The sequence below is a fragment of the Pyrus communis genome, chromosome 4 (genome assembly GCF_963583255.1).
Source record: "Pyrus communis chromosome 4, drPyrComm1.1, whole genome shotgun sequence".
Classification (NCBI taxonomy): Eukaryota; Viridiplantae; Streptophyta; class Magnoliopsida; order Rosales; family Rosaceae; genus Pyrus; species Pyrus communis.
This window is the reverse complement of record NC_084806.1, coordinates 16,786,444-16,809,213: the sequence shown is the minus strand read 5'-3', so window position 1 is coordinate 16,809,213 and position 22,770 is coordinate 16,786,444. Positions and strand designations below refer to the sequence as shown.

At 36.5% G+C, this 22,770-nt stretch overlaps 2 protein-coding genes and 2 pseudogenes across 2 annotated transcripts; 2 read left to right on the top strand and 2 right to left on the bottom strand.

Moving 5' to 3' along the window:
* LOC137732781 (hydroxyethylthiazole kinase-like) overlaps positions 1-8,193 on the bottom strand; it is a 34,631-nt pseudogene extending 26,438 nt beyond the window's left edge.
* Positions 8,194-10,734: 2,541 nt separating this feature from the next.
* Positions 10,735-14,237, top strand: LOC137732159 (beta-glucuronosyltransferase GlcAT14A). Its single transcript, XM_068471459.1, has 4 exons — positions 10,735-11,514; positions 11,621-11,696; positions 11,815-11,930; positions 13,475-14,237. Exons 1-4 carry the CDS (start codon positions 10,854-10,856, stop codon positions 13,987-13,989), a joined length of 1,368 nt encoding a protein of 455 aa, XP_068327560.1. The 5' UTR covers positions 10,735-10,853; the 3' UTR covers positions 13,990-14,237.
* A 155-nt stretch (positions 14,238-14,392) lies between these two features.
* On the bottom strand, positions 14,393-19,081 carry LOC137732160 (protein PAM71-homolog, chloroplastic-like). Its single transcript, XM_068471460.1, has 10 exons — positions 18,745-19,081; positions 17,889-18,042; positions 17,611-17,794; positions 17,089-17,136; positions 16,282-16,378; positions 15,583-15,746; positions 15,432-15,497; positions 15,128-15,178; positions 14,930-15,034; positions 14,393-14,832 (listed from the first exon to the last, which is right to left on the bottom strand). Exons 1-10 carry the CDS (start codon positions 18,860-18,862, stop codon positions 14,767-14,769), a joined length of 1,053 nt encoding a protein of 350 aa, XP_068327561.1. The 5' UTR covers positions 18,863-19,081; the 3' UTR covers positions 14,393-14,766.
* A 907-nt stretch (positions 19,082-19,988) lies between these two features.
* LOC137732780 (uncharacterized) lies at positions 19,989-21,185 on the top strand (annotated as a pseudogene).
* The last annotated feature ends 1,585 nt before the right edge of the window (positions 21,186-22,770 follow it).

Here is a 22,770-nt window from a genome sequence, read left to right as displayed (position 1 = left end):
GGAGACATTCCTACTAGAAGCTTGTTCATAGTATCACAATTTACTTGAGCCATCATTTCTTCTCTAAAAGCTCCATTTCTCAATTAAGTATTTCTCTTTGTCTCTTATTAGCCGCATCACGTCTTTCAGTAGCTGCTAAGATTGCTTGCATAGTCGTAGCTTTTGATATTGATGTGGGTGGAATACATATAAATAAATAAAAATATTGTCACATGATCCGCTAACCTTCTCCCACTACTCAAATTAGTGGAAGCATGAGAAAGAGCATTTTTCCAACAAGTAAGCAAGTTGCTGAGTTTTTTCCAACGACCTTGACTACTTCTTGTGTCTTTTCCAAGCCTATCGCAAAACATTGTAGTAATTCTACTCCACAGTTCTCACAACTACATCTCATTACCCATAATTGGGTCATGAGTAATTTGAACCCAGCATTGACACAGTGTAACATCTTCAATGAGCTTCCACGTAGCCATTTTTTTCACAGAAAAGTATATGAAACATTTGGTTGAAAGTGTTGAAAATATTGAAATGTGGTGTAAGGTGGAAGATGATGGTTAGGTATTTATAGGAAAAATTAATAATTTTTTTTTTAATTTTTTTGTAGTTTTAGTAATTTTTTATTAATTTTTATTAAGTTAATTAATCTGGACCATTAGATTTGAAAAAGATTGAAATCTAACAGCCCAGATTTGGACATGTGGCCAACGGTCATAATTCTGACCGTTTCCTTCTTCTCTTTTTTTTAATTGTTTTTTGGACGAAAATCGTGGACCGTTGATTTAGGAATTAGACGGTCGAGAACGCTCCACGTCACTAGCCATTGGTTTTGAATTTCAAATTTTTTTTTACCGTTGGACAGAAAACTAGCCCGTTGGAAATCTAACGGTCCAAAAAGAGCCACATGGCTTCTCCTGCTCCCGTTTATAACGCCTGCGGCAAGCCCCGCCACCTTTTTTCTGTCAGAAACGCTCGCCCAAGCGCTCGTGTTTCTCACACGCCTGACACATAAAAAATCAGTAGTGCCATGTGACGTCATGCTGACGCTAGCATGACGTCACATAGGCTGGGACATTGCTCAGCACGTTTTGGACCGACGTACAATCTGGCTTGGGCTACGTGCCAACCTATTTGGATCAATTGGAAGGTTTTTTTAGGGAAGCCAGCCTATTTTTTAGGCTTTATGCCAGCCTACCCCAATGGGGTGAAGTTACTCGACCTGACGCCGACGAAACTCGAAGCCACGTCTGGCACGGATTTTGAAAATTCTAATTTTTTTTTTCCTTCATAATAACTAATTCACAATATATGCAAAATAATATATTCTAAAGGGAATTGTTATTAGCACTCCTAAAATCTCATTTGACACTCCAAACTTTCTATAATTAGAAAGAAAAATACATTTGTGAGGAGTGTAGGAGTGTCCGGTAAAGAATACAAAGACAATATAAGCAAAATCTTAATATGGAACGCATAAAAGTTGGGTTCCTACATCATGGTGAAGGCTTATGCAATGACGACTGAAAAAATATCGACAATTAAGACCACATTTTAGAAGAACTTGGATGCGTAATGATAATTGTGAATTAGTATGTAGCACCGTGTTGTGTCCAATTTTCTAAAAGCAGAGAGAAGGTGCAACAAGAGAGAATGGACATAAATAAGGCGTATGGATATTATAGGATATATTGCCCTATTTCAGTGCCTTTATTATAGTAAACAACGAGGAAAGAGAAACTTGTTCCTCAATAAAATACAAGTCTAATAGAAAAGAATCACTAGAAATGAGTAATCTTAAAATTCACAATAATTCTTGATTAAAATTCGCCCAATGCGAATCTTTGGTCGTTGATAAACACGATGAGGGAATGATACTCATTTTCTTACAAATGACATTCCTTTTAAGTAAACATGTCATTGATGTAATCCAATAAAATTTCCCCTTTTTTTGTACAAAACAAAACAAAACAAATTTCATTCCTTTTAAGTAAACATGTCATAAATATGTGCTCCATACAATGTACTCAAGCATATGCTATATACGTTTGATTAAAACATAAGCTATATACTCTTCAAATTGTATGTTATAACATCATATCAAATACTCATATTCAATACACCTAAAATTAAATATTTATAACATAACAATGGCTATCAACAATATTATTATGGAAGGGTTTTTTTAGCAAACAAAAATGTTTTTTTTTTTTTTGGTGATAACAACATAATTTCCTTTTATTCAAATAAAAAATATGTATACCAAGTTCTATGAACCACATTGATTTAGACTATATAAAACTTATCACATTAAAGAACATTTTGCAACCCAAGTGTCCTCCCACTAGACCTGGCATTCGTGTCATGTTTCTCGTGTTTGTATCGTTTTCGTGTCATACCTGATAACTTAACGGGTCGTGTCGTGTAATACCCGTTAAAGTAATTAGGTAATATGACCCGACCCGAAATCAACCCGTTAATATTTTCAGGTAATATGACCTGACCCATTACCCGTTAAGAAAAATATATTTTAAATCAATAAAAATGAAAATGAAAAACATAATTTAACCCAAAAAAATGTAAAACATAATACTAAATTAGTATATACATACTAAATTTCGGAGTTGACCCCTTAAATGAAACTTGTAAAGCTTTTCATTACGAGTGATTACATTTTTCACACTTCTACAATAATTTTTATTAATTTTATTAATTTTTCACTCAAATAAATAACATTATTCATGAGATTTGGAGGGTTTTAAAAATCTAAATGACCATGTAACCTTGCCAATGGAACTCAAAGCTTACATGTTATTCCTTTTACAAAATCCTCAATTTTCATAGATCATCATGACATAAGATTTTGTGGTATCCACTTCTGTAAATATTTTAAATTGACGATCAAATTAGTTCATTGTATTCATATAGGATCAAGGAGTGTAGTTGTAAAAAATCATCAAAATTAGAGTTAAAATAACCGCTAAATCGTGATTTTTCGTTTATAACCGTCGAAAAGTTTTGTCTTGTTACTTGATCTCTGAATGTTTGTTTTTTGCAATTTTTGGTGTATGCGATCTTGAAGCGTATATAAACAAGTTTGACGGTTGAATCATTGAAATTAGTTTCATAGGATGCGTATCCCATCAAAACGATACATTAACTAACACTTAAGTTTATTTATACTTTGATTAAGTATAACATAAGATTTTGTGGTATCCACTAGCGTAAATATTTTAAATTGAAGATCGAATTCATTCATTGTATTCATATAAGGTCAAGGAGTGTACCTGTAAAAAATCATCAAAATCGGAGTTAAAATAACCGTTAAATCATGATTTTTCATTTATAACCGTCGAAAAATTTTGTCTCGTTACTTTATCTTGAATGTTTGTTTTTTGCAATTTTTAGCGTATGTGATCTCGAAGCATATATAAACAAGTTTGACGGTTGGATCGTTGAAATTAGTTTTGTAGGATGTGTATTCCATCAAAACAATAGATTCACTAACACTTAAGAGTTTACTTTCATCAAGTATAATATAAGATTTTGTGGTATCCACTAGTGTAAATATTTTAAATTGAAAATCGAATTCATTCATTGTATTCATACAGGGTCAAGGAGTGTAGCTATAAAAAATTATCAAAATCGGAGTTAAAATAACCGTTAAATCGTGATTTTTCGTTTATAACCGTCGAAAAGTTTTGTCTCGTTACTTGATCTTTGAATGTTTGTTTTTTTCAATTTTTAGCGTATGCGATCTTGAAGCATATATAAATAAGTTTGACGGTTGGATCGTTTTTCGTAGGTGCGTATCCCATCAAAACGATAGATTCACTAACACTTGAGAGTTTATTTATACTTTCATCAAATATAACATAAGATTTTGTGGTATCCACTAGTGTAAATATTTTAAATTTAAGATCGAATTCATTCATTGTATTCATATAGGGTCAAGGAGTGTAGCTGTAAAAAATCATCAAAATCGGAGTTAAAATAAACGTTAAATCGTGATTTTTCGTTTATAACCGTCGAAAAGTTTTGTCTCATTACTTGATATCTGAGTGTTTGTTTTTTGCAATTTTTGGCGTATGTGATCTCGAAGCATATATAAAAAAGTTTGACGGTTGGATCATTGAAATTAGTTTCGTAGGATGCGTATCCCATCAAAACGATAGATTCACTAACACTTAAGAGTTTATTTATACCTTCATCAAATATAACATAAGATTATGTGGTATCCACTAGTGTAAATATTTTAAATTGAAGATCGAATTCATTCATTGTATTCATATAGGGTGAAGGAGTGTAGCTGTAAAAAATCATCAAAATCAGAGTTAAAATAACCGTTAAATCGTGATTTTTCGTTTATAACCGTCAAAAAGTTTTGTCTTGTTAATTGATCTCTGAATGTTTTTTTTTTTTGCAAATTTTGGTTTATGCGATCTCAAAGCGTATATAAATAAGTTTGACGGTTGGATCATTGAATTTAGATTCATAGGATGCGTATCCCATCAAAACGATACATTAACTAACACTTAGAGTTTCTTTGGGTTAAATATTAGGCGGGAAATGGATGGATATAGTCTGCAAAATTTCCCAAACATTAGGCGGGAAATGGATGAAACTCTTGAAATATTAGGTGGGAAATTAATTATTATAATTTTTTTATGTGTTTGGTATTTTTAAATTACTTGATATTTTTATTTTTAATGTGTTTTATGATTTTTAATCTCAATCTTTGCCTATAATATACTATAAAAATAAATAAATAAATAAAACTTAAATTTTAAAATTTATATAGGATAATAGTAGAATAATAATTAATAAACAATATATACATATTCATTATATCTATTGCATTTTATAGTAAGTTTTTTTAAGTAAGTTTTTTTTTAGTAGTTTAAAAAATTAAAATCATCAAAATAGCATTTTTCTTATCGTGTCGAAACAGGTTATCCGCGTGTCACTCTCGTGTAAACCTGTTAAGGACCCGTTATTAACGGGTTATTATCATGTGACCCGATAATGACCCGATTAGTTATCGTGTTGACCCGAAACCCGTTATTTTCGTGTCGTTTACGTGTCATGTTAACGGGTCGTGTAAGAAATTGTCAGGTCTACCTCCCACCAAGAAACTCTCCAGCCTCCAGGGGTTTCGAAAATTTTCACTATGGCTTTCTACATTAGAAATGCATTTCTGCTGACGGTGTTGGTGTTGTTCCTAAGTATTACGTGCGAAGCAGGGATTTTGCCGCATAAAAGAAGTATCAATAGCACCAATGATGTGGGCGCAGAGTTGGTGATGCACTGTAAATCCAAGAACGATGATCTTGGTGCCCAAGCAATTCCTGATAAAGGCAGCTACGCATTTCCTTTTAGACCTAATATTTTGGGGACTACACAATTCTGGTGCAGTTTCGCATGGGGGTCTGAATTTCATTATTTCGACATATACATACATAAAAGAGACGATTGGTTGTGTAATTACTGTCTGTGGATTATAAAGCCAACTGGTCCGTGCATGTGGAACTACGATACCAATGCGTGGGACATTTGCAGCAAGTGGAACGAGAGTATTAGGTTGAAATTATATTAATATGCTAATAAATTTTAATTAATCACTTTGTCATGATGTGAATTTGAAACTTTAAGTGTCTTTAATTTGTGATATGCATATGGAATAAATAGGAGCTTGATGAATTGGTTGCTTTTATTTCTGAAATTAACTTTTTTTAGTTTACTAAATTCTTGATTAGATTTTAATGATGTGAAATATTTGTCTAGTGTCACGTGGTTCATACGTAGCATTAGCAAGGACACTGGCAGAGGTGTGCGTGGTATAGGAGTTGCCGAGCCAAAGCTGCACCCCCGCGCCGCTTTTGAACGTTGTTTTGGGTTTAGGAACCAACTCCAAGCCCAAGTACTTTAATCGAACAAAATCATCCAAGTGCAAGCCATCGAAAGAAAACCGCAAATTACAAGTAGTCATTTCTTAACGCAATCTTTACTCCCCACTGCCTTGCGGTTATCAATTAATATCCAAACAAATATGTCTGTTTTGCTCCCCACTTCTTAGATTGTGATGATGGGAAGTTGGACAGTTTCCAACTGCTGACCTATAAATTTCTCATCAGTTAGAGTTTCAACACTCTTAGTTGGAGTTGGCTTATTTCTTTTTGTTTCTTGAATTTTTCCTTTCCATTCTTCCTTCAAGTTTTTGTCTCGCACTGTTTTTTTCCTTACCACTTCTTAAATATTTTGATTTGTTTGCTTGATCCGAAAAGTTACAATGCCTATGTGATGTGCAAACTGATTAATTATGAGCTAACAACGTTCTTCTTGTGAATGCAAGTGTGCCAACTTGCAATCGAGCTCAGTCAGGCGAGTCAAATAGATGGTCGTCTTATTAAATGTTATACGCTTAAACGGTAAGTCCAAGGAATATGTAATTAAGAGAATATGATCTAAAGAAGTTAGATTCATAAGACATTTCTCTTTCATACACATATCTTAAACGTTTCAGATTATAGAATTACCAATTGGGCATTAACGACTCGGATAGATCAGTACATGCTATATCTTCTCTCACAAGATAGGAATTGGTCTCGAGTAATTAATGTGATGACACCAAGACAAATATGTAGGTGCCCAATAAAGAGTGAGTCCACTAAACTTGATCAATAAGGAGTTCTCATACTCATGTCACATGAGAACTCATGGTTGAGATAATGCAAAGTAGTCATTTGACTTGAGACATCGTAGTTGTCTTGTAGTTATGTCCTTAGTCTTTGACAGTGTTAAAGGCATTCCATTTGAGGGTGTCCACGATATCATTGGGGCTAAGCTACTTAATCATGTCAGCATGTGAATGTACAACAAGGGATCTTTAACCTTCAAATCGTTGAGGGAGAATACTCTAGATATGATTAAGAATCTTTGATCAGAGTATGAATGAGATTTAGGAAGTCATTCCAAAAGACATTCATTGTAATCATATATAGAGAAAAGAATCGCATTGTATAGTAGACATGAATAAACTATCAACCAAACAATGTGATCAAGAGTATTGAAATAGAGAATGATTTGTGGAAGCCCTGAAGATTTATAATCACTAAAACAAGAATTGAAAGTAAATTTCAATTCACAATTGATTAGTAAGAGTTCTAATCGCCCACTGCCTTGCTGAAAGAAACCTAAGGAATCGCACACCATGTAAAGTAATGATTGAAGAATACAACGGAGTTGAGTAAAGAAAATTAAATAGTGAAATTGTTTATGGCTAAGAATAATTAAAAGTTAATTAATAAAAGACGAAACATTCATATTGGGCCTTAAGTTAGTTTCGGGCTTCATAACCCAAATGGGTTTTGATCCACAAGACCATTAAGTTTAAGTTGTATTACAACTAAAACAAAATGGACAATTAATCCACTAAAAAAGGGAAGCCGGCCATGGAGGGTAAGTTAGTTTAATTTCAAGTTTGCCACTCAATTGTTAAGTAGTATAAAAGTGAAGTTATAAGGCTTAACCTGATTAGGGTTTCTTTGAGGAAAGATGAGAGAACATCTATCTCTTTTCTCTCTAGAGAGGCTAGCCACATAGGGGGAGGATTCTAGCAACTTCTTCTTCCTATGTCACACACGACAACTTTTCGAATTTGGATACTCATGCCATGATTTTCTAGACAAATTAATCACTAAACAGTCTTATTTGAATAACTGACAATTCCCCAATTGAGATACAAAAGAGTGAGAACTTAAAGGGAGTCACCTCTAATACAACCAGGTGCTAAACAATCAAATAAAAGAGCCCTACTTGCGACAGAAGGACAAGATTTATCCCAGATGTGAAGGTTGCCATACTGGAAGCCAATACTCGTAACTGCATCAGCTACAAAATTTGCTTCACAAAAGATATGAGTCTAAGAGATGCAATCGAAATAGTCGGCAATACATTGGACATCTTCAATAATAAAGCTAAGGCGCCAAGGTATATGCATTTACCAGCCACATCCTGCACCACCAGTTTCAAATCTCCTACCATCGAGATCTTCTTTAGCCCTCTGCTTTTGGTAATCCAAAGAGCGTCTCTAAAAGTCAAGCATTCAACAACGTTGATAGAGGTCGACCCCAAACATCTAGCACCAGCAACCACAGACACACCACAATCATTTATGAGAACAAATCCGGCCGCCGCCATAGATTCTTTGACAGACCCATCAAAGTTTAATTTACAGAAGCAATCACTGGGAGGCATCCATCTAATGTTTCTTTTACTCTTATTATTTACAGTACTTACTTTCTTATTAGCACTTAAATAGTCTTTACCCAAACTAAGAGCTAAAAACCTAACTCTAGTCGGGTAAGGTTTAGCATTGTTAAAAACAACTTGATTTCTTATTTTCTAAATTTGCCAGCAAGTCAATAAAGCAACACTAAGCTTGGATAATTCCTCATTACTTTTAGGCCAAATCGGATTAATAGTCCCCGCAACGATAGAGTATTCGGAGGATTACTCATGTGGTAAAAAAAATTAGGATTTAACCCTTGTTATGAAAATTATTAGCAAAATTAACCCAAAAAACAAACTTCTGTTAAACTCAGTTAAGTATAAGGATAAAAATGTCCAACCGCACTCTTTATTTCTGCTAGCCTTCTCTTCCTCTCTCTGCGTTTGTGTAATTATACATCCACGGTGCAATGCAAGGCCACGATCAGATCAACACGTGTCTCCTCGCGAGCTGATCGTCGAGGTCTTCCGGCGGCTTGACTCCAAGCCCAGCCGTGATGCCTGCTCCCTCGTCTGCAAACGCTAGCTCGCCCTCGAGCGCCTCAGCAGCACCGCCCTCTGCATCGGCACCACCTGGAGCCCAGACCTCATCATCGGCCTCCTCGCCGCCAATTCTGCAATGCTTGAAGTCTGCAATTCTTGGGTTAATGCTGATTCAACCCATTTTGCGTGTTTACTTTTGCTCATTTGAAGATCAAAGAGTCAAGTGCTTGCCGTTCGTTTTATCCGAGTCATAATTGCCTGAACATGTAAGAATTTTAATGCTTGAAGTCTGCAATTCTTCGTTTGAATACTTAATTGGAAATTATTGGTACATTCCTAAATGGGTTTCTTTTGGGGTAATGTCTTGCAGTCTTGCTTTCATTAAAGGTGTAATTTTTTTTCCTAAGCATTCGAATAATGTTATTCCTACATTTTTAAGATTACAGAGACAGAAAGAAAATGGCTAACAGAGAATAAATGTGTGAGAGCCTGGAGAGTGAGCCGAGAGGAGGTAGAGAGAAGAAGGCTAAAAAGAAATAGTGGTTGGACACTTTTATCCCTACATTTAACTGAGGTTTAACAGAAATCTCACATTTGGGTTAAATATGTTAATAACTTTCATCACAAAGGTTTAAATTCTAATTTTTTTACCACAGAGGTAATTTTCCGAACATCTTATCACTATGAGGACCATGAATTCAATTTGGCCTTACTTTTATAAACCGATATTGGTGAGGGTGTGGGTAAGGGGTGGGGTAGTATAAGGTCGAAACGGGGTGTGTAGGGGTGGGGTGGAAAAAAAAAAAAAAATAAATAAATAAATATTAGGGTGAACATTTACATCACCATAGTAATATTGTTGAAATTAACGTTTTTTGTAATTTTCTAATTGTAGCACTGAGAGTAAAATATATTATGCTCATATAGCTTTAACTCAAATTATAGCATGCACATAACTATATTACAAGGATGAATAACTCTTTTTAGTGTATCAAATACCTTATGGTTTCAGTTTGGTATAGAGATTGGTCTGTAATGGATAAGTTACTATTTTTAATATATGTTGAAATAAAAAAAATGAAAATTACGGCAAACTTAGAGTTAAAAGATTGAGTACTCAATAAGAAATGTTATCTATAATAATTCTCTCTATAATTAGAGAATTAGAAAGGAGAAGTTTCCGTAATAATTCTCTTTAAAATTGGAGGATTGCAAAGGAGAAGTTTGCTTCATTCTCATCTATTTTCAGAATACTTAAATGTAGGAGAGAGGGTTCTATCCGGCGATTGGACTACTGCCAAGAGAGGAGGGTGAAACCAGAGAGTGAAGTTCGGTGAGCTTATGTGGTTTTTGTGTCTATTTGTTACATTGTGGAAGTGGTCTGGATTTCGGACCCAACTAACCAATGGAATCATCTATACCAAACAGGGTCTTGAATATGATGTCACATTGTAAATTGAATAACAATTAATTACGGGTGTAAAATGTAATTAATCCAGAATTAAGGGGATGTATTCAATTGAGAATTTGAGACATTTTAATAGATTTATAAATTCATGGATTTTTATAGAGTTTAATTGATTTGTAGAGATTTCATATAAAATTTTAATTCAATTCCCTCAAAATCTCATAGGGAGAGATAAGATTTGTAGATACTTAAAATACACTACGAAATCTCTCAAATTCCCTTTAATTCATCAAGTTTATCAAATTCTTAAAAATCAATTTCTAATTGGATGCACATAGAATGTTATAAACTTCTTTAAAATCCCAATTAAATACACCTAGATTTATAAGGATTTTAATAAACTATCTTAAAATTCTAATTGAATACATCTTAAATTTCATAGAATCACTTAAAATCTTAATTGAATACCTATAAATTTATTAAAAGAATTAAAATCCCTTAAAATTTCAATTGAATACATCTTCTAAAATTAGGTGCGGTTGTGAATTTGAAAGGGACAAAAAAAGGGAGGAAAATAAAGAAAGAAGACACAGAAGAGGGTATTAGGTAGGCAGAGAGAATCGAATCAAAACCTCACTGTCATCAGATCGTCCATCCGCCACTCTCACAGTACCCAGCAATGCAAAACTCCACCCATTCCCCATCGCCACCGCCACCAACACCCACACCAACACCGTCTCCATTTCTCTCCTCCATACCCGCCGCCGCCGCCGCCGCCACCGCCCCCATTCTCTCAATCAAAGACCCCAAAGCCCTCCTCTCAATCATCCTAGTCTCTTCCCTTTTCGCCCTCCTCCTCTTCCTCTCCTCCTCCTCCTCATCATCATTATCCTCCTCCGCCGCCCCCATCCATTCTCGACCCGACCCATTTCTCTTCCCCAACCAGCAAGCCCACCGCATCATTTACCACGACAACAACTCCTCAGATCCCACGCCCCCCTCCATCGCCTACCTCTTGTCTGGGTCAAAAGGCGACTTGGGTCGGATCCTGAGGCTCCTCTACGCCGCTTACCACCCCAGGAACCAGTACCTCCTCCACCTCGACCGGTCCGCTTCCGATTCCGAGCGGGAAAAGTTGGCTCTGAGAGTCCAATCACTGCCCATTTTCAGAGCTGCCCAGAATGTCCATGTCATTGGTAAGGCTGATTTTGTGTACCCAACTGGGTCTTCTGCTATCTCTTTTACCCTCCATGGCGCCTCGATACTTCTGCGTCTGTCGCCAAATTGGGATTGGTTTATCAGCCTCAGTGTTCGTGATTACCCACTAATCACACAGGATGGTACGACGCTTTCAATCCTTGGCATTTTAATTAACATTTCAGATTTTTGTTTTTAAATTTTTTTTTTTTGTATGATTTTTTATATGGGGTTTTCTTGGTCCTGTAGATCTTCTTCACATTATGTCGTTCTTGCCTAAAGATCTCAACTTTGTGAACCATTCAAGTTATATCGGCTGGAGAGAGTACAATCATTTGCCGTTTCTAGTTTATTGATTTCGAGTTCTATGTTATTGTTACTCTTAACTTTTTTGGTGGATGCTGTAAGTGAAATGTAAGGTTTCTATTTGTTTTTTGCTACAGGTCTAGGAGATTGAGACCGATAATTGTTGATCCGGGGCTTTATCTTTCGGAGAAAACTGACATGTTCTATGCTACACAGAAAAGGGTGTTGCCTAACGCTTACCGGTTGTTCTCTGGTACATTTTTTTTATACTTTTTGTTGACTAATTTTTCCTTAAATTCTTTCCGGTATTTCATTTATCAGAGCAGAAATTGTAAGGTTAAAGGCGTGATTGCCTGTAAGTTAGTTTGAGCTATAATTGCATGCAGTGTGCGTTGTCTAGGACCCGAACAAATTTCAATGGTCTATCTAGGTTAGGCTTGCAAAAAGTTGACTAAAATTTATTCATCTACTGCACTTCCATTAGTAAGTGTTATAATTTTAAAGTGGTGGGAGCTTGTAGAATTGTATGATTAGGCTAGATCAACAGTGGCTAGATCAGCAGTCCCACTGCTGGGTTCTCATGTATCCTTATGTAGTTAAACAAGGATTACCATGTCAGTTAATGTTGGTTGACTTAATAACTAATAGTTTTAGAACAATAACAATGTCGTTTTTTTGGAGGATGGGGCTTTTCAAGTGGTTATTGGATTGAAGCAATCATTCCCTTGAGCCTAAAGGGTTCATCGGTTCTGCTTGCATTTCTAGAGATGAAGACAAAGCCAAAAGGAAACAGCCTTCCAGTTTGTTTTATCACTGTCATTGGTGTCAAGAATGTTGAGGGAATACGTTGTGGACCTATGGTTTTGGTGGTTTAGGAGAAAAACAAATCTTGGTAATAAAAGAACCAAATTCTGGAACATCAATCTAGTGGTCGATCCTTTGGTTTGGCGGTGGAGGACCTAAAGATGAATAGAGAGGACCTCGTATGCTGTATATGAAACCCTGCAATTTCCACTCCAACAAAGTGGGTTTGAGTTCCCAAACAACTTTGTGTTTTAACTTTGAGTTCAGAACTGATTACTGGTTACCGACTAACATAGCGTTGGTTTGCCATCCATAGCATCAACTGCAGAAATGTATAAGGAAGAATCCAGTTGTGCCCTTTAGTTATCAAACATCGAGTTAGTGATTCTCTTTTCCTTCCCCATTGAATGCTATACTACTCGTCTCCAATCAGAGACACCAGGTCTCTTATCTCTTTCTCACACACACATCTCTACATTTATTTGTGTAAAAAAGAAAAGCAAGTTTGCAACATAGAAAGAGCTATGCATGAATCCTGATGATGTAATATGCAAGATTCATAAATTTACTTTCGAGTTTTGACACAAAACGATGGTCTTTATAAGTTAATATCATCTTTATACCTGGGTTAAACTTGGATAGATTCAAGAGTAATTGACTATACAGCAATGAATACAGTTTCCATTTATTCACGTATAACTCTGATAGGATTTGGGACTGAGACCATGGAACAACTGATATGTACCAGTTATTACTCGCGCGATGCCCTTAAGGTATCCCGAAAGCACAATACTTGGGAGATACACTGTAATGATAATTCATTCGTAACTGTTTGATTACCACTGTCATGTAAAGTATTTTATCTCTTTTCTGTATTAGATGGGGATCATTTTGGAAACTGAGGAGTAGCACTTTATGATAGGAGTAATAGCACTGTATTATAGGACAAATAATAAATTGTCAACATAACTCGTTTGATAATTTTTTCTGCAGGTTCTTCTTTTACGATTCTGAGTCGCAATTTCATTGAATTTTGTGTTGTCGGTATTGATAACCTGCCAAGGACTTTGTTGATGTACTTCTCAAACACACCTGCTGCTCTTTCGAATTACTTCCCTACCATTCTTTGCAACTCCCAGCAGTTCAATAAGACTATCATAAACCATAACTTAGTATATGCTAATTCTGAGACACCCCCAAGAGAGAAGCCCCAGCCAATCAGTTCCGCTGATTATGATGCTATGATTCAGCATGGAGCTGCCTTTGCCACTGGACTCCGGGTAGATGATCCGATTCTTGACCGGGTGGATAGAGAAATTTTAAAACGCAGGCGAGGAAAAGTTGTTCCTGGCGGCTGGTGTTTAGGTGGGTTTGCAAACGACACATGTTCAGTCTGGGGGGATGCTGATATTTTGAGGCCTAGTCCACAAGCAAGAAGACTTGAGCAACTTCTAGTCGGATTGCTCTCAAATGGCACATTCCTGTCTCATCAATGTATATACGAGTGACCTGCATCATCGGTCCCACGAGAGATCGAGAGAAACGGATAGCGTAAGTTGCCCGCCCCTTCAGCATTTGGAAATTTTGGAAGAAGAGTAACTGCTACGGGCTGATTCTTTTAGCGGCGCTAGGCTCAGTTAAATCGTGATTATTGTAAAATGTATTACAAATCATTGTGCTATGAGTTATGTCCCTGTTGTACAAGTGACGTTTGCCTCCATTCTCTCAAAGTAAAGTAGTTTGTGTTTCTTTTTAACTCTCAAGATTACGTTCTTTGCTGGAAGTCAATTGCTTCTTGGAAAAGCACATGGAATTGCTTCTTGAAGGAGTCTCCGTTAGGTACCTCTCCAGAAAGCAATAAAAAGTGTTTTTGGTATCCTTAACTCTGTCACTAAACACGACTAGAAGACATTAACAGCATCCAGAACACCGCTAACATTGCGAGTAAAGAGTGTTTACGACCGTTAATTTTGTCGTTCAATTTCTAATGATGGCGTTCACAGGAATTGGAGGAACATTATAGAACAAAGAATCCAGAGCAGCCACTGAGGAGATGCCGAACATCTAGCCACTGACCTCTGCCAAACTTCTAAACATTTCACTACAAAACCTTTCGGATACGAATTAAGTTACCTGCAAGGATATAAGCCATGCGAATACTCCACTAACACATCCGCAGTTCTTCTGTATCCCTCCAATCACTGTTCCACGGCCGTCTCATGTGCATCGATGTTTTCTCTTGATGCACGGATGTCTCTCTCTCTCTCTCTCGCTTGCGAGAATTTTCAGAAAACTCCGAAAAATGTGGCTACTGCAAAAACTAGAAACAACGCACCTCCCATGTAGCCAACCTGATTGGAAGATACGGTGAGTTTGCAGCCTTTTAACACAGCATCAAACGACAAAGTTTTCAATCTTATTAACATCACGGAGAGTTGTGGATCTTACCAATTTTTCGGAAATGTAGTTGGCAAGAAATGCCCCTCCTAGAACAGCAATAGATGTCGCAAGTACGTGTCCAGCAATGGCTCCACTTGCCACGCCCCATGGAGACTGTATTTAAGAAGTGTTAGAGGAAACTATCACCAAGATTAGTAGACCACGGAAGAAAGATTTTCATGCGACTGAAATTGAACAAGGTTTCACCTGCGCAGCACCTAGAGCGATCGTGGCGAGCATTGAGCGATCTCCCCATTCCTAGAAGTAAAAACAATGTAGTCAGGTTTGAAATCTGTTCTGATGACACAGTGGCAATAATAAGCTTCATCCCTTTTAGTGCAAATGAAGGCACTGACATTTGCATTGATATGCGGTTGATGGTAAAAAAAACACGACAATGTAGGAGAAAAAAGATTTCCATGATGTCTGGCATTTCTGGGAAAATTGGTAGCTAAGCAGACATTAGATATGCATGTAAAGATGTTGCTGCAAATAAGTGAAATATGCTTACGGCAACGAATACAAGGGTGAACGATTTCCAAACAATTTCAAGTGGATTAGTGAGCCGCTTTGACACCTGAGAAAGTACAAAACAATAAGGTGCATAAGAACAGAATCTTCTAAAATGGATCTGGAAAAATATACGACAGCACAGAGTCTACCTTCTCTTTGACAAGCTCCTCGGCCTCGGTATATTCACCGAGCTCAGGGCTGCTCTTATCACCACTCTTCACATCCCTTGATGGAAGGTCCCATGCATCTTTTATTGATTTGAGACCGAAGAATAGTAGAAGAGTTACTGCTGCATATTCTCCAATTGGCAAGGCTGTTGACATGACCACAAAACAACAAAAACATGAGGAGATTTAAGATAAAATGTGGTTATAGATAATTTCATCAGGCCATTGCAGAATGTATCTCAAAATTCATCGAGATTTAAGCACCGGTATTGACATGCGCAAAAAACAGCCAACTATGGGAGCAGTTTGTAATGGAAATTTACAAGTAACTATCTCATATCATACAGTAACATCCAATCACGTACAACTCCAACTCCATTTACTTGCATTACTACTCATTAATGAATTTACAAATGAAACACTACGTCGAAAGAGGTGAGAAGTTTATCTCAAAATTCAAATTCTTCAAACAAAACTTATAGGCACCCATGACGGTTTGACATTGGCTTTGATGCACCGTATTCAGAAATTAGGTTTCTCTGATTTGGTGGTTTTCTGGTAGAATTTAGGATGGGAAATAGGATGGATAGAGATCAAACGAATATTTCAACCTGTTTCCTGAACATGCAATAAATTATGAAAATATGTCCTGGACGAAAAATACTAAGAATTACAACTTACTTGTCTGGAATTGAGCAGGGACCGAGTTAAATATTCGCCCAATAATGACAGACAGGACTGTCATAAGTGAAAGAGCACCAGTTGACCCCAACAGAACCTGTTCAATTTAAGCAAGCAACCCAAGTATATTCTTCAATTAAAACTGAAGATAAATATAGCACGTGCAATATAACCAACACCATTTAACTAAGTTGTTCCCACAATGGTGCTTCGATTGTTTTGTATTAAGGGCGGGTGAAGATGATAGACAGAGATTCAATTAAACAATGGAACTCGAAACTCATGTCCAAGATATCAACAGGTGATTACAAATCACAAAATGAACAGAATCTTGCGATAAGTTTTCAAGATTTTTTTAATCTCTTAACAGTCTATAGTAAAAATTGTAAAAAATAAAAAATCACATTGTCCAAGTTCCAACCAATTCTCTAACACAACATTCCTCCCATGAATGTTTTGGAAATTCAGGAATTAGGAACTTCAGTTGATAATTAGGAACCTATTATGATATGCCAAACATAATTTAGTGTTTTAGTTACGTTATGTCCTTCTCTGTAGTAAATTAGGGGAAGAATAATCAGAAAATGATAGATCTTCTGTTGGATGAGAGACCATTTTCCCCATATAGAAAGTGAGGGTTTATCCATATATTAGTATAATTTTATCAGTTACTAGGCGTGAAAATTCATCAAAGCAAAATATACATGCATGTATCCATGTCTGTAAATAGAGGCAAAATATGTAACGAAAGAACAAATCAAACTTAATAGATAAAAAGTAAAACTTTAGAGAAAGAAAAAGTCATACCAGTACTTTATCATATTGCATGGCTAGGAGTGCAGCAATGAAGAATGTCTGGTCAATAGACAGAGTATAACTTTAGGTCCAGTTTCGTCTAGTAGCATACATATGATTTGAAAAAATTACGGAGAGTTTCATGTCTTGAAAACTAGCTTTATGACATTGATTTCAGGTTCTACAGTTTAATTGTATAACCCATCATAGTATATCTAATCGAAGTTAACACAATACAAAGTTATTGACAATCAACTAGTTAAAATTTAAAGAGACTTCCTCAAAATAACAAAATAGAAACTATTATTTTCTTAACCCCATTACCCAACTCAACCGGAAATTTCCAGCTCAGTAGGTTTAGTTACATGGATCTTTTGCCCCGTAGCACATTACTAAGGGTCGCCATTCTGCTCTACTTAGTAACATATCTTGGAAACGCAGACGCTTATTTACATGTAAAATACACGGCATCCTTGCCACTTTTTGACATAAATATGGACATAAAACAGAAGCAGAGGGGAAAAAATTAGTTACCTTGTCACCAATTTCAGAAACAAATATTAAAGAAAATGCAGCCGTAAAGCCTGATTTTGCAATTGCTGCTAAAAGTGCTGAAGGTCCTCCTTTCACAAAGGCAATCAGAGCAAAAACTAAGGCGCACCCTAGTAGCACAAGACCCACAGAGAGAGGATAAGGGATTTGAACTGGATGCTTCTCACTGCCAAATCATGAAATATTAGTATCATTCAGGTGACGGTAGCAGTTTAACATCCAATAATTCAAAGTAATCTAATACATGGACTATAACTCACATTTCAGATGAACTGTCACTGGGTGCATCACTGGGAAATATTTTCTTGTTCTTGTTTTCCTCACTGTCTTCATAGCCTCCAGATCCGATACTAACATTAGATGCTTGAACTCGTACGTTTCTGCCAGCACACCTTGATATCACTCTACGTCTCACTATAAATATGTTAGCCAGTGTATTGCTTAGAACATGCTATAAACACGCAAAAGATTCGAGTTCATGGATCAAATAAAAAAGGTAGACAGTATAGCCTTCACAAGAGACTAAAGATCACCACCTCGGAAAGTAGACAGCGTGATATATTCAAGCAAAACAACGATGTATTCCTTAAACCATTTCGAACCAGTCATAATTTGTTACTGGGTAGGCTGTAGGTACCCCAAACAACTATTGCCATGAAAATGCGGCTTGCAAATAACCGTTGGGAATGAGTCACATATTTCGTTTTATCCTAACAGAAGCAGTTCATGTCCTCAGTCGACTACCACAGTACCAGTGTACCACCACTACCAAAGTAACTGCCTCCCTGCACCGAACTCTCACACTCAAACAATACTGAAAACGGATAAACTTACTATGATTCTCCCAACCCAGGATCAATTCACAAGGTCAACAACCCACCCAGATAGCCATTGAATCTTGCAGTTGCCTATAACTTATCAAAACCATGACACCCCAACTTCGAACCAACACAACTAGCAATTAGCCAAATTCTATGCAAAGCAATGTAAATTCGTAAAACCAATTAACCAATATGCAATAACTTTAGCTTCAATTACAGTGAGAGTAAAGATTAAAACTTGAAAAATTGACGTAGTTATAGCAAGAGAGCAACAAAAAGAAAGATAAGAACTTACACGATGGTTTTCTGGAAGGAGTGCGACAGCTTGGAAGAGCGTCCGTAAAAGCTGACAAGGGAAGCTTCTTGCTTGGATTGAATGGCAATGGTGTATGAAGAATCCCCAGTCCTTGCATTCTTTCTTCTTTTGCTGTAAGACTTTGTTATTACAGTTTTTTCATCTCCTTTCCTTCTCTGCAAGTGCAGATTAAACCCAAAAGAAAGACTGGTTTTTTATAAGTTGAGTTTTGGGATTTGGTAGGATTGAGCTGGGGAACCGTTACCCAGTTGAGCAAGTTATCGTTTCAGAGTTTCCAAAATGTTCCAACTGCAGTTCTGAGGGTGGGGATTTTGTAGCCTGCCACGTGTCTGTTGTGGGAGAGATAAAATGGAAGGGATGCAACTTTGTAATGTGAATTCCACGCGACGATAGAGAAAGATTATATCTCTTCCTATTCTTATCCTCTTTCCTCTTTTTCTTTCACATATTGTTTTTTTGTTTTATTGTCTCTATCAAAAAATCAATATAAGATGTTTATTAAGGGTACAAGTGTAATACAGTTAGTAATATAATTAGTAAGGTTGTTATGATTTCTCTTATAAAAACAGTATGTGTAATATTCATTTAGTCAATTAATACAAATTTTATTTCCCTCTCTAAATCCTCTCTCTAAAATCTTTGTATTCATCTTTCTTCCCTTCATCTTTTTTCTTGATTTTCTTTTCAATTCCCAAACATTTCAATGTAGTTAAGATGGTATCAGAGCCACCAGACTCCCGCCATGGATTCTGGTGGTTCCGTTTTCATTAGATTTCATCGTTTTCTAGTTTGATTTTCTATTCAGTTTTTCAATAGAAATTCTGTCAAGTTATTCGGTGTTTCCTCGATTGTCCTATAATTTTTTGGTTGATTTTCGTCAGGGCTATGAACAGAGATTGTCGATGATATCTAGATCATCAATGGAATCCTTTCATCTCAATCGGCGACTACTACTACCATTAGGTTCCAAGAAGAGCATTGTCTTTGCAGAGTTCTCCACTAATCTCGAAGAAGTTGTATTTGTCCTTCGAATGCTACAGTGCCCAATTTTCTCTCAACAACGTCAAGATCACATCAGGGTTCTTCATCTTTGTGCGTAATCTGTAATTTCAGAGATGAATTGTTTTTGGGTCTTTCATCTGTCTTGTTCAGGGTTTCATAATCAAGTTGTGAATTGGATGCAATTTTCAAGTGCATTCTTGCACGTTTATGTATTTGTCGAAATGCCCAGCTCAAAAATCTCATATGAAGGTTAAGTTTTTCAGTAAGGTGATATATTTGGAATTTGGGTATGATTTCATTCTGAATTCTTAGTTCAATTTCACTTTCTTGAGGATCTGTCCATATGCTTGGTTCATTATGTATTCTGCAAAATATGGAATTGTTCTTTTTGGTTAATTTTTGAAGTAGTGTACTCTAAAATTTTCCATTTTGCTTGGGCAGTGAAAGTTGTGGCACGAAGCCATTAGTAATTGAAATCTGTGTGCTTTCTCTGTCGCTTCTTCCGATTTTCTGGATTCGTGATTGGGTTAGTGATGCCATGTGATGTGCACACTGTTGGGTAAGGGGTTCTTGCATATCACCTGTTCGATCTTATGCGTCAATGAAATTTAAAGTTAGAACAATGTAACTACAGATCTTGGATGCCTAGTGTTCAAGGTTTTACTTACCTTTCTCAATCATTCTTTTATTAATGAAGATTGGTGGATGAGTCACATTCTCTAGGTACATAGTGGTAGACGTGGAGTTCATTGCTGGCTTTGTGATGGGAAAACAAGAAGGCTCACAAATGAAGACAGTCAGAAATAAGGTTTCTTTTCCCGGTCTTGCTTTCCATATGTTCCTTGCGAGATCTTATACTGGAGTTCTTACAGAGTTCTTTACAAAATTGCTTTTGAGTCTAAAGATATTTTCAATTGAGGAAAGGTATGAAAAGATCTGAGATATGATTCCCAATCCTGATCAATCTATTACTTCTAAGCTTCTTGGAAGGTGTAAGAGAGAGATAAACCTTTGGTTCAAAAGAAGACATTAATGTTGTTAGATGGGAGCAGCTACAAACTATGTTGCAATCAGGAAAACTTAAGCTGCAAGGACTGCATAGGTGCATTGAAGAGATTGTGTTCTCTTTTACCTACCCTAGGCTTGACATGGAGGTTTTGAAACACATGAACCATTTGTTAAGGGCACATTTCTGTGTACACCTAAAAACAGGTCGTGTTTGTGTTCCAATTGATCCAAATCATTATGAGGACTTCTATCCTACTGCAGTACCAACCCTTTCCACTCTCTTAGAACAACTCAACATTGGCGGTTTGAAAGTAGAAGGTGATAATGAATGGGACAGAACGTCACTCGGGAAATGAATCAGGTTTTTCAGATCGTCGTTTCTTGCCTCAGCCTATAATTTCAAAGTCTAACCAACTCAGTTGTTAGCATGAATCTACAGTAAGTTCGGTTATACGATGAAGTTTGAAGAAGTTGTAAACGGTAAATCCCACGAAGGGTAATTCCGTGATGTGAATAGGTAAATCCCATGAAGGGTAGAAGAAGTTGTAAATGGTAAATCCCACGAATGATAATTTCGTGATGTGAATAAGTAAATCCCATGAAGGGTAGAAGAAGTTGTTAATGGTAAATCCCACGAAGGGTAATCCTGTGTTTGAGTAGGTAAATCCCACGAAGGGTAATCCTACATAGATGTTGATTTTCAGTTGTTGAAATTGTGAAGGCCAATGTCATTGTTAAGAGTAGTTGGTTTTTTGGTAAAATCCACAGAGGGCGATCCCTTGGTACTATAGTTAAGGCCAATGCCACACTATAGTTTGTTAATTTTCTATTTGAAAGGCCGATGCCAATGTTAAATGAAGTTGTTGACGATAAATCCCATATAGGGTAATCCTGCAAAAAATTGTTATAACTGGCATGAGGGTGTGTTACAACTTTATAAGAGACTATTCTTTGATTAAAGCTCTTGCACAAGGCAGAGGAGTATTAAACTTTTGGATGTGCTTCCTATTGAGCTTGCAGATTGAGTTTGTTGTAGTGAGTCAGTGAATATATTTGGGGCAGATTGATGTTCAATGCTGCTCTGCAGCTTATATCTGTCATAAAAGGTTCTTGTTGATATAACACTTGTGTCTTTGCTCTGCAGCTATAATAAACTCTTTATTCAGAAAAGGTTCGAGATAATTCTCATATTTGCAGAATCAAGGTTGCAGTTGGTTCAAGCTGTTCTGTTTTTCTAGTTTCATAGCAGTGATTACAGATGTTCTTCCAATGTCAAACTAGGTTTCCCTAGTTGAGATTGAGGGGGAGTATTAAGGGTTCAAGTGTAATACAGTTAGAAATACAGTTAGTAATATAGTTAGTCAGGTTGTTAGGATTTCTCTTATAAAAACAGTGTGTGTAATTTTCATTTAGTAAATTAATACAAATCTTATTTCCCTCTCTAAATTCTCTCTCTAAAATCTCTGTGTTCATCTTTCTTCTTGATTTTCTCTTCAATTCCCAAACATTTCAATGTAGTTAACAATGTTGACGTGGCTACACCGTAACCGTTCAAATAGGAGGGGAGGGAAGGGGAGAGAATCCTTCTCCCACAACTATAGATTGGTTGGAGTTTGTAGGGCCCCATGCTATTACAAAAGGTCAAGGGTTTGTTTTGTTATGGAAGGGATCCTCTCCGAATTGCTTCCTCCTAATGCACCAAATCAGGGGATATGTGCCGTTAAAATTTGATCCAACAGTTGAAGTTATTATAATTTTTAAAGTGAGCCCTTGTTTGTAGCTGTTGGACCAAATTTCAACGAAACGGATTTCCTGATTTGGTGGATTAGAAGGAATGGATCCTCTTTGGATCCCTTTCCTTTCGTTATCCCTAATTTGGTGTTTTTCTTTAATATAATGGTATATTTAAAACCAAAAGGAGGGGGAGCTCGGCTAAACCACCTAATGGGTAACTTAAGAGTATCTCCAATTAGGGCTTTATCCACCACGAGACTA